Raw genomic sequence first — 12,665 nt, 5'->3', positions numbered from 1 at the left:
GCTTGTCACCTTTGCTGGAAACCCCACCTGCGGTGTAAAGTCTATTTGAATATTTCACAGCCATGCCATGTTTTGATGATTCAGTCATACCACAAGTCATCAATACACACTTTCTTCTCTGTTATATCCAGATATGAGGCTGTATCTTACAATATGCATCCCTGCTATTAGGTCATAAAAAGCAGACTTTGCATCTCATCCTATTTGTAGGAGGTTAATCCTGAAGACTATTCAGTATTTTTTTGTGCAGCATTCCAATCCAGTGCTGCAGGTAGGATCTACTTTTGCTGCCAAATGGATTATAATGTGTTGTATTTATGTTTGATATCTATAAACAAAACATTCAGAATGTTATCAGGTCACCTCTCAGTTGATAATTCAGTACTTCACAACACAGCACACTGAACATTTACTTATAATAATGGCGCTGGTTTAGAGCTCTTGTGAGCCTCTTCAAAATACATAGTTAATTTAAATACTTATCAAAGAAAAGCAACTGAATCTCAAGAACAACAAAAAAAAATTCAAGTATATGACACAGCTAAAACACAGAAAGACTGTTTGCAACATTACCAAGGCTTCAGAACTAACAGAACCCAAGCAGCTATGTTTTCCAGTATGACCTGCAAGACTGACTTTTGAGTGCTCATTTAGCCAAATGGGTAAACAATTACTAAATGCAACTCCATTCTTTGCAGCAGCAATACCTCACACTGGCATCCAGCACTTGAGAGCAAAAATATCAACGAGATTCTAACCTCCAAGAAAACAAAAGAACTGTAGTGAGATGATAAGCCAGAGTGGAAAATCTAATTTCACATTGACATTAAGGATGTAAGAAGTGCACATGCATAATATACAGTAAGATCAACAGTGAAAGCTCCCAAAACAGTAATGGGTTATATGTGCCTGGCAGTTCCTAACAGTTTTACAGGAATTCAGAATGGGTCACTCAACACTATGGCTACCAAGTAACATACAGCTACTGTGATACACACTGTCAGAAAATGACTTCAAAATGTTTCCAGAAAGTACATCCCCATGTAATCCTGTACAACAGCCACTCAGGGAAAAGTAGCTGACTCACATACTCCCCCTTCAATCCTCCCACAGGGCACAGTAAAATGAAAACGAGTATCTGGCAGTAAAAACAGGGCAACAGTATCTCTTTCTTACCTTTTCAAGGAGTGCTCTGGTTGTTCTGTGTTTGAACCCAGGTATGTATAAACCAAATACACTTTTAAAATCATGCAATGCAGTAATTATCAGCAATTTTCACTACTTTTTCATTATGATCCCTAAGTTAACACCTTTCTCTCTCCCTCTCTCAAGGCAACTGCCCAGAAATACACTTGAGTATTTCTGTCCCCTACACACTCTGTGGGAGATATAAACACATCTCTTTATAACTACAGAGGCTACTTCTGAGATGAAGGTGGTATTGTACTTCTCATACTGTCTCTACAGGGTGATCAATGTGTCCAGAACTGAGGAACTACCTAAACACAGCCAGAAGTGGATGCTTACATTTAAAGACCTGAAACAGACTTTATTTGGGGCTTTACCATGTAGGTCTACACCTGCTTAGGATAAACGGCTGAGCTGTCTTAAGAGAGATGTGACAGTCATGCCAGCTTTTTCCACAATAACCTAACAACTTAAGCATGTTATCAGAAACTGGAGGCCAGGGTTCAATACTGTTTTCAACCTGAGGTCTTTCACCAAACTGCTCCCCCCCCACAGCCATCTGAGCAGTGTTACTGTGGTCTCCTGCTGAGGCTGGCCTAGCATGTAGACAGAAATACAAGAAATCACAGGATAGTGTTCATAAAGGAAACTGTCTAATCAAATGGATTACTCTCTTTGTCCATTATTTCCCTTTTAATTCAATGACCACCTAAAATATAACACATTTAAGGTCCCATGAGAAAGGAGCAAGAACTTCAGGTCTCTTGCTTGCCCAGGAGAAGCTTCAGAAACTGTGTGCTCCTAGTTAGAGGTTTCTACTGGTTTACTGAGATACTCAAGCAATAATTCAGAATGGGGTGGCGGTTCACACTTGCTAACACTGGGCTGCCTTAAATGCATCTAAGCTATATGTCTAACAGGAGATTGAACACAGAAATGCAACACTGTCCTCCCTGTTAAATGGTTTGAAAGGTTCCCAGCAGGGCTTTGGACCAGCCAGCTACCAGATCCCCAAAATTTCTAGACATGATCAGGGCCCATTCTCAGCTGGCAATCTAGAGGTGATCCTTGGGCCTGTGAGCTCTGCAGTATGTACATGGACTGTTTTTAGCCAGCTGGCCTCATGACCAGAGAATGGTATAGGGCATACAAAATTCACTAGTAAATACACACACCTGAAGTCTGAACTCAAGTAGGCTAAGCTGAGCGCTAAGTAGCCGTTCCATGGAAAAGGATCATGACGAAATGACGCTGTTTTGTTCCTTGCACACTGAGAGTCTGAGCTGTTCATTTCAGTAAGTAGGCTTAAGAAAAACATATTTTATCAATTCTGACTGAAGCTGGTCGTCCAGAGGCAGCAAAACAGGGTATGAGTTCCAAGAGTTTATGATTCACCAGTTGAATTGCTGATGGATCCAGTGGTCCAAAGGATGCTAGCAGAGAACTAGCCCAGCTGAACTGGACTATCACACTGCTAGTATGAGAGGTGAGCAACTCAGAGATGACTATCATTAGGAATTATGCAACGATATGGTCTCCACTGCATTCTACTTAAGACCAGCATGTAGAAGGAAAGTAAAAAAACCACAACCAAATACCCAAAACCAAATCAAAAAGCGGCGCCTCATAATAGTGCAGCAAATGCTTCGGTTGTTAATTATAACCATAACCCACAAGAAATTATTGGTGAGATATGAAACTGAAAAATAATCTCTTCGGAGATATGGAATAGTCTATTCTCTCTTTTATTCTGGAATCACTATAGCTTGCTTTATTTATAATAGATTCATTTTTATTAGTCATATTGCTAAATGACAGATAGCATTACATGCTAGGCTCTCAGTGACATGAATAATTACATAAAGAAATCAAGAATTGATGCTCCTTTTACCAAGGGATTATGTGAGAAATCACAGTAAAAGGACCATAGAAATTTCTGAATAAGCCAGCAGAACATGTGAAGCTGCACCAGGCATGCCCAGACAACATATACCATGAATTCTAACTCAAGTCCCAGTAACAATCCAAGGACAAGTTCTACTGCATAACAAAAAAGAATTACAGCATTTTTACAGCATAAGCAATTACTGTACTGTTCCCTCAATGAAACTGAAATTGACCCTTCTGCTGTAAATAATTATACTTGTTGCTATAAAGAAGGACAATTATGGGTATTAATAAAAACCCATCCCTTCTGTATCACAGACATCCTCAAACAAATTTACTGGCTGCCTTACAGGTTGTAAAACTATGATTTGAAAATACAATTTGCAGGCAAGAGCTGACCCTACAGCATACAACTCAAACCTTTATGTTTACAGACCCTTAAACAATAGAAAGGATGCTTGTAGCAAGCAAACCGAAGAATGGACAGTTAAGTTCCCTTCATGCTTTTTAGACCTGGCAGTCTCACTCTATTTCTAAAGGCTATATTTTGAACATGGCATTTCAGAATACTACCGAGTTAGTAATGCTACTTGAACATGTACAATAACATTATTTCAACATAACCATTCCTTTATCATAAATCCACCAAATATCTAGACTGTTTTATCAGTGAGCTCTTGAAAGGCCAAAGTTAATTTTTCATTTTATTGGGAAGCTTTCCAACCTCCTCGTTAATGTACAGTTTTGATATTTCTCTCCTCATCTGCATCTAGATGAGGTTTTCTTTTTTTCTCATTACCCTATTATCATAAAATGTTACTGGGAATAGAAGGAAATTAGAATAACATGCTAGCACATTACATAATGTGCCAGGTAGGAACTGTGAGAGGACGGAGCTAAAAATACAGATGTTGTTGCGATGCTTTTATTTGCATGTGCTGTTGCCCTGTTATTTTCCCACACAGAACGGTAACAAATCTCTTATTGTGCAAATCAGCATTCTCTCATCTCAAAACTCATTTGTTCACTTATCCTGAACTTACAATCATACTTAAGATGTCTGCCTCTATAATTCATGCATGGGAATTAATGCTGCACTCTATGCAACATGTAAACTCAAGATGGAGATACCAGTACCTCTTCTCTGTGAAGTGGATTACAACATTAAGGCCCAGCCCTTTCACTGTCATGTAGTTACAACAGCAATAAAAACGCCCCTATGGACTCTTCAAGGTTATAGAAAATATCCTGAAATTTTTGTATACAGAATGCTTGAAGCCCTGCTGATTTTTGAGTTTCAGTGATACCTGCCATGGGTTTCTAAACAGCCTGGCTAGCTTGCTCGCTTTTGTTTGGATTTCTTGATTGCCAGGAAAACAATTTAATCTGCTGATCTGCCAACCAGGTGAGCGTTTTTGTGAAGACAGCAGGTTTCAAGAATAAAGGCAGGTAATGACTTCTCTGGAAGGCTATCTGTAGGATTGCAGGGTCCTGCAAAAGCTCTCAGGCTTCAGATGACCCCATCTCCGTTTACGTGGAAATGTCCAAACAGTATTGCATGCCCTAACTGATGTAGAACTAGGAGTAAAGTCCTGCTCTCAGACTATGAGAAAGAGAGCAGTCACTGAAAGCTAATCCTTATGGTACCTGTCATGCTGAAGGAAAGAGATGAGGCCCTTAGACATGACCTCCTACCTCACAATGTGTGTGGCAGGGCTGGGAAGGCAACTGTGACCTCTGCTTAGTGTGGAGTGTGTGGTGGCTCAAGTAGGGAACTGTTTCATCACATATGAGTCTTTGCATCTCAAAGGTGACTGCCTCAGTTTAATTTACTCCTTCCTACCAGTAGACAGTGTGTAGGAATCGGGTGTTCTGTCATTCATTTAAGAATCATACTACGAATGTTGTTGAAACGCCTAAGCCATCTACAGGATTATGTCCTGGACCTAAGCTGACAATGGTTTCTTTACACCATGCATCTTCCTTTAAATCATGCCGTTCCTATCCTAGGGATCATGTGCAGATGGCCTTAATTCCACCTATGACAGTGAACCCAGAATTTACAAGGTGCCTTTAAAGGTCTGCATTAGGCCAATAAGAAATGTAAATCTCTCTGGAATTCAAACAGTCTGAACAGATCGTGAAGTGTTTATCTGATAAGTAGTAGAAAGGAGTGCTTATCACTTTAGAGAACATGCAGTTTGAAATTTCTATGGTAGTTTTCAGCTGCACTTCAAAATACTTAATAACTTCATATGGCCTTTCAGGATGAAATACAGTATACATTACTTCTTGAGAAGAGAAGTAAGAGAAGAGAGATTAAAAGTATGATTCAAAACTAAGCACTTCAAGTAAAGAGATGTTTGCTTTATTTTCCCAGTAGAGTTATTCTTATTTATGCATGTTGAAGATGTTGGGCACATTGATTATAAAGGGCATGCATTGAAAGTACACAGACTGTCTTCACTCTAGCACACTCTCAGCTTTCAACTCACATAATTTGAAGTTTATTTGCTTCCTTCTCCATATTTTCTTTAAGGTACTTTTAAATTGTAGTACTTCGCAATTGCTGCAGTTCTCTCTCTCGTCTGGACTTTGCAGCCTCAGGTGCTGTGGGACAGATACCACATACTCCACACAGAAGGCACCGCGGCATCCTTAATGTCAAGTATTGTATTCCCAGGGTGTTGCTAGCTGACACACTTGGCCCTCCTATTCTCTCACTTCAGACTGGAACAGAAGAGTACCAAGTGTCTATGGTGTCTATAAGAGCAGAAAGGGTGTCTGAATGAGCCATTAACTGATTAGAAGGGGCAAATCCAGCTGAGCCAAAGTCAGTAATGTGAGAGAGACCAGGGGGCAGAGTAGAGCCTGGATGGTCTTGCTTTCTTTCTTATCCTTGCTCCTTTCCCCTGTCTGCTGCTCTCAGTGTGCCTGCCATGTCCAGGTCGTTCTTGTGTTATCTGGGCAGAAGTCTTTGGGATGTTTACTACTAAGGTTTTTTGAGGATGTGGCACAGAACAGCAGGAAGAGGGTGGTGTGGCAACAGTATTTTGCTGATTATGTAAGCGAGATAAAGGAAGTGGAAACACTCAACCTTTATTATGGCAAGACTAACTGGAAAGCTATGTGACAGAGAAAACTTGCTTCTCTCTGCTGAAGCTAAAAGCTTGGAGGAAAACTTTTTCAGAGGAGGTCAGAAGAACCTCTTATGGAATGTGGCAAACAATTTGAAACTCTTTCTAACATGCAGTCAGCGAGCACTACAGTTTTAATTTCTGTGTATGAGCCAAATCTTTGCAATAAATTAGTGGTCCTTAGCTGAAGTATAAGGACCTGACCATTCTATAAACCTGCAGACAATTTGTCCTCAGGGTCTTTCAAACTTTAGCCTAACTTGCCCTGAAGAAGTAAAAGATACAAATGATACTGCCTTGGAAAAGTGAGTTCCTCAACAGATACTGAAGAACCCTCATAGAAAAAAATATTTGCATTTCCATGCTTTTAATGAAAATTCTTAAGAACTTTACTGTAAAATACACCTTTGAAAAGAAGACAGAATATCCACAATAGAATCATGGAATCATAGAATAGTTAGGGTTGGAAAGACCTCAAGATCATCTAGTTCCAACCCCCCTGCCATGGGCAGGGACACCTCACACTAAACCATCTCACCCAAGGCTTTGTCTAACCTGGCCTTGAACACCACCTCACAACTTCCCTGGGCAACCCATTCCAGTGCCTCACCACCCTTACATTAATGAACTTCTTCCTTATATCCAATCTAAACTTCCCCCGTTTAAGTTTTAACCCATTACCCCTTGTCCTATCACTACAGTCCCTAACAAAATGTTCCATCCCCCCACACACACATCCTTATAGGCCCCCTTCAGATACAAGGACATGTATTATGCAATTCTACAAAGCCATCATCTTAGATGTAAAAAAAAAAAAGCCTTGCAAATTACAATAATTCTAAAAAATCAAAATAGCTTAGCCAGCTGTTAAAGAAGCACATACACTCATCATTACTGAATGCATTACTGCTTTAAACATATATAATTCCAAAATAATCTCCTTGAAATAAATGCAACAGTCATAAAACATGATGGAAATTGAAGTTTTTGTATTAAAACTCTGACAAAATACATTTTAATCTTGTCCAGTCTTACGAATTCTAAAACAACCTGGAATGCCATTTGGCCTTCATGATTAATGTGTACTTTATCATTGTAAACAGGGCTTCCTGAACATTCTATAAAGTCTGCTTTTTGAATCAACATCTAAACAATCAGCATTGCCCGTTCTCTCCTTTAATGCTGTAGTGGTTGCGTGCAGATTCTAAATAAGTTGTAAGATACCAGGATGTTTCATACTAAGTAGAGAAGAAGAATTTCATCACAGAAAAAAAGCTGAAATTCTGAATGACCTCAGGTATTGCCTTTGTTGACTTGAACAGCAGAATTTGTGCTCTCCTTATCCATCTCAGGAATTTAAAAGTTTTATGTGACATGGCTGATGTGTTGATCAATAAAACAACAACAATCATTTAGACTGCAAGTTTAGTGCAGTTTCAAAAATCTGCATTAACCAAGCTGGTAGTTGTAGCAGAATCAATAGACAAGGCATCTTGCTTAGTGGTGTGCATAAATGAAGTATGACTAAACTTTTAATACCCAATGAATACAGATTAAGATGATAAAATCCATATGCAGAATCTGTTCTACAAGCTGAGCAATGACAGTGTGCTTGAGAATGTAATGCACGATAAAATGTTGTAGGTATTAAGAAATTCTTTAATTTTCACACTGCTTCACTCAGAATTTACATTGTAGGTTTGCAGTCAGCATTCATTTTAAGACCTGTTGCAAAGGACCTCGGTAAATCTGCCACTCTGTGTTCATCTGTCAGTTCTACAGCTTCATGTTATATTAAATCTTCCCTCCTATTTTCCTAACCACTCAGCCCCTCATTTAGCATACTTTAATCTCCTAACTAGCTCCTTTCTACTGTCAGAAGTTTCTGATGTGTCACTACTGCTGTAGAAGTCAATCATCTTAAGTTCAGGATGCAGATAAAAGGAATGAATTTTTTTTGTTATTATTATTATTAATGGTCTAATACATTTGTGTTTAAACAACAACTTGAACTGGTATTATTTCAACCCACATACTTGAATTTAGAATGACCAAATTATAGCTTTGTGAAATAAATTAAGACAAATATTGTATCATTCTGTTTCTAATCTATCTTGCTAAATCAGTTTCATTAAACCTGCTTTAAATGCTTTCTGGTTTGTTTTTTTTTTTCTTTTCTCAGCTGGCACAGAGTTACCCAAAGTCTCACATGTTCTTTTAAAAAAGTTTTCTTAATGACCAACAGGATGGCCTTTCCTACATACCTAAAGCTTCATTCATATAATACATAAGGCAGCAATAAATATGTTGCATAGTAAAAATAAGACCAAACCACTAATTACATGGAACATTGAATATTCTGAAGAAACCCAAAACACATTTATTTTCATTCACACATATACGTGTCTACCAGGTCTATATTTCCCAGACCAAAGACCTTAGTATCACAATGAAAATAATTGACAATCACACACTACAGATGGAAACTTCCTCCAGTAATAAAAAAATTCACCTTTTTCAATGATACACAGTTAGCCAGAGGGAAACATCCTAAACCTCTGAAATATCTGTATTTCTCTTATCTGTATTTTCATTTATTCACAGTACTGAGCTCATTACCGGTTCGCATTCAAAATAATCTAATCATTCCTTTGTTTTCTTCAGCTAAAAGCAGGCATCTTTTGTTCCAATCAATGAAGGACTTACACAGTACCATGTTTCTTGGCAGTGAAATAAACCTTTGCAAATTGGAAATTCATTAACAGGTACTATATAACACTAAAGAACATGAACTACTGGTTTTCCAGGTTGATTTTTTTTTCTCCTATTTCTGCTATCATGGTCAATTAAATGTAAATCCGTTCTGAATGTTACAGCACGTATTGTTTAAATGGGCTAACTTACTAGGAGTTTATCTTAAATCTGTGAAGTAAACAAGAAGACTGAATATTAAAGACAGTAGCTCAGCATAAAATATGTGATATGCCCTTGAACTTATAACATTGCAGTAAGCAATTACCTTAAAGAAGCCACCCACACAACAGAACTATGGCTTTGTTCCTTATCTTCAAAGAACAAGCCACTTGCATCTGGATCAAATCCTTTAAACAATACACAAACACTCAACATCAAAGCACTTCATTTTCTTCAGTTATTTAATTTAATTAGAGCTAATAAAGACATGAATTTAGACACTGATTGCCGTGTAGAAAATCCCCAAAAAGCATGTTCAAGAAATTAATCAATTTGGTTTTAATTTTATGAAGATTTTCCCCCCAGTACCTGACAGGAGCGCCTCTACTCTGTGCAGGTTTCAGCAAGACTGTCACAGTGCTGTCAGTTTGATTCAAAGGTGTTTCAAGTTCATATGGTGGCATAGAGGGTGCTAGAATAAGAAAAGAAAAGATGCAGAAATAATAATTATTCCTGTATTTCTTCTTTCAAGAGCTGTATCTTTATTTGAATAGGTAATTTTAAAGACGTCTTCAGATATGAAGACCATATCATACATCTAAGATGCTTTCCATTTACAACACAAGCGTGAGACCACTGTTAAATAACTTCAGGGAGGTGCGGGGGGGAAGAAAAGAAAGAAAAACCAAACAAAGAAATTTCGCCAAATGCTGCCAATTTCAAGACAGGAAACAGACACTAGCAGGAGTAAGTTTGCAGAAAGTATTGAGAATCCATGACTTGGAAACAGAAAACTTATCTCAAGAAGAACATCTGCGAATGCGCATGCTGAAGTGACTGTAGTTTTTGAAACTGAGCCCAGCTTTCTCAGTATGTCAGTTGTATTGGGATGCACTCTCAGAATTTGTCATTCCTGGAATTTTAACTAGTGCTGTAACTGTCCTGGGCCCATTATCCACCACAGACATAATTTACAATAATGAATCAGGATTATCACCATGAGAGAGTACCTTCATTTGAAGCCATACTCCATGGCACTTTTGCAAACTATGTCCTCGTTAAGGAACTACAGTTGGGATAAAACCAAACGATGCCTCAGTTATTGTCTTTTACTGTTGCTACTTTTTTCAGTGCTATCATCTAGTCACATTTTATCATTATATTGGATGGAAGGCTGCTTGCTTAATTGGTTGTTTAGCAGCCTGTTGTATCCTTAGACTCCAGTTGTTAATGATGATATACAATTAGCAGATTAAAAGACTACAGAAGCAAAAAGCTGTCATCACAATGATTTTTTCTGACCACAAGAATAATGCTGGGCAGTGAACTTACCTAAGCTGATTCATGCTGAAAAATAAAACACATTTAGCAGGGGACAAGATGTTTTTTTTCCAGCAGGTTCTTCTAATGGTTAATTATACTTCATGATGAATATGGAGACCTATTTGGCATCTCAGTTTGTTCAGCTGAAACTTCCAGCCACTGGACACTTTGTGTACCATGCTGAAGAAGTTACTCATAGTATGCTCCGCATAAATATAGCAACCTGTGGGCCCCTCTAGCAAATGAAATGCTGCAACAATATGAGTCTTTCTTTCAAGTGTATTTTCCAGTCTTTTTCACATTCCCAGTAGCAGCTGCATCTACTTGAAAGGCATATGAACTCTCTCCATTATTCATATTGCCTTACATATCCAAGTAAAGATTGCATTAACACTTTCATCCACAACTCCTCAGTCTGCCATGAAAACATTAACACTTTCATTGCTTTTCACTGATATTCACCTGTCTTGAAATGCTTTACAAATGTAAAAGATAGTGTTCTAAAACCTCCTTGTAAGGTGAGAAGGTTTTATTCTGTTTACAATCCTGGATATAAGGTACAAACATTTAAACTAATAATTTTAAGTAAATTGGGTACCCACTTTGAGAAGTCTAAAGGCATATTACAGTACTTTAAAGGTTCAGACACAATTTTCACATATTTTAGTTTTGCAGTTTTGAATATCCAGAATTTGTTCACATAATGCCCTATTTTCAAGTTGGCCATCCTGAAGAAAACAAGGGAAGCACAGAGTGAGTGCATCTCCAGAAAACTGTATGGACTTTCAATGTTTTTACAACACTGCAATTGTCATTTCTTGCCCTTGGTCTCCTGCCCACATTTTAACAAGTCTTGTAATCTTCCCAACTTACGTGTCCTAGGTCCCTACGTGCACTCTAAACTAATCTTAGTGCCTCTCCACTGCAACTGTCTTCCTGACCAGAGTATGAGTTGTGGTTCTCCAAGTCCCATCTTCTAGTCCTGGTTACATTTTCTCTTCACCACAGATACTTGGATATTATCTACTCTTCCATTTTTCTCCTGCCTAGGTTAGGAGTATTTCTCCACCACACTGCTCCCATGTAAAGAATGAGATTATCAATAAGCAGAGAAAACAGGAGATATTTTTTCCTGTCCACAGTTTTTGCAACTGCATGCGTCTCGGGAAGCAGAAAGCTCAGATGCGCTAAAAGGTAATGCCCTTAGAGATTCTCTGTGTTGGGCCACACTGACTTGACGAACACACAAGCAAGGCTCTCAAAGCTCAAAGAACTTAAATGTTCAGTAAGTATGGTATCTATGGTAATATTAGATGCTCAATTCTGTCAACTTTCAATCATTTATGTGCAAACTGTAAAAATTACAAATTGCCCTAATCTGGACAGATTTTCAGAGTGATGGTCCAGGTTAATGTCTCTCTTCTTGCTAAATATTTAAATCCCAGTTTGGAAACACTTCAGTAATGTATCAGTCAGCAGAATTTTCCACAATGTCAGCCACGTTCCTCAGATGGATGAAATTCTTCTTAGTATGAAAGACAGCATACAAGATTTTAGCCCACACAGCTGACTTTTCACAAAGTTATATGGAACAGAAAACAGTCTTCTAATAGAGTGCCCATCATTTCTGATAGCATGCACTGCTACCAGCTCTGCTTTTGGTAATACATATTTACATACAGATCGCTTCATCCATCAGTGCCAATCACACTACTGTAGAATGAAACATACCAACTATTTACAGTACAGAACAGTACTCAAACACTTAAGATAGGAAATTTGAGTATCTTATTCAAATGAAAATGCGGTCTAGAGTTAGACAAAGTAAAATGCAATGACTCAATCCAGAAATTGGTCAGAATGCACTGTTGCCACCTCATCTGTTCTAAAAACCAAAACCCTTTCATTCATAAATGTTCAGTGGTTTTGTTCCATATATCTCCAAAAGGGAGAGCACTGGCCACATCAAGAACCTCAAAGCTTTACAGGAAGACAATGAGATCACAGGCCAATAGCACTGCAGAAGATACCATATTCAACAGCTAAAATTTCAGTTGTGATTTTTCAACAAGACTAAGAAATATATGCATTCTGCTTCTATTTTAAATTCCCCAGGAGATTAAAGCTTGTCCATGGCTTTAACTACCCATGGAGAAGTCATAAGCACTCCTTGTTAGTGCAGTAACTAACACAATGTAATGAGAGAGTGGGGTGCAG

At 38.2% G+C, this 12,665-nt stretch overlaps 1 protein-coding gene across 11 annotated transcripts in view; it reads right to left on the bottom strand.

Moving 5' to 3' along the window:
* Positions 1-12,665, bottom strand: part of PTPRM (protein tyrosine phosphatase receptor type M) — a 473,439-nt gene that overhangs the window by 202,958 nt on the left and 257,816 nt on the right. For all 11 annotated transcript variants that reach the window (XM_062632987.1, XM_062632988.1, XM_062632990.1 and 8 more), the window contains exon 11: positions 9,495-9,597. In XM_062632987.1, the coding sequence (XP_062488971.1) occupies positions 9,495-9,597 (103 nt within the window). The remainder of the gene's footprint in view (positions 1-9,494; positions 9,598-12,665) is intronic.

This window comes from Pezoporus occidentalis, unplaced genomic scaffold (assembly GCF_034315485.1).
Source record: "Pezoporus occidentalis ecotype Australia unplaced genomic scaffold, CSIRO_AGI_Poc_V1 ctg4, whole genome shotgun sequence".
Lineage (NCBI taxonomy): Eukaryota > Metazoa > Chordata > Aves > Psittaciformes > Psittacidae > Pezoporus > Pezoporus occidentalis.
Note: the sequence above shows the minus strand (reverse complement) of the source record. Positions and strands in the feature narration are given on the sequence as shown.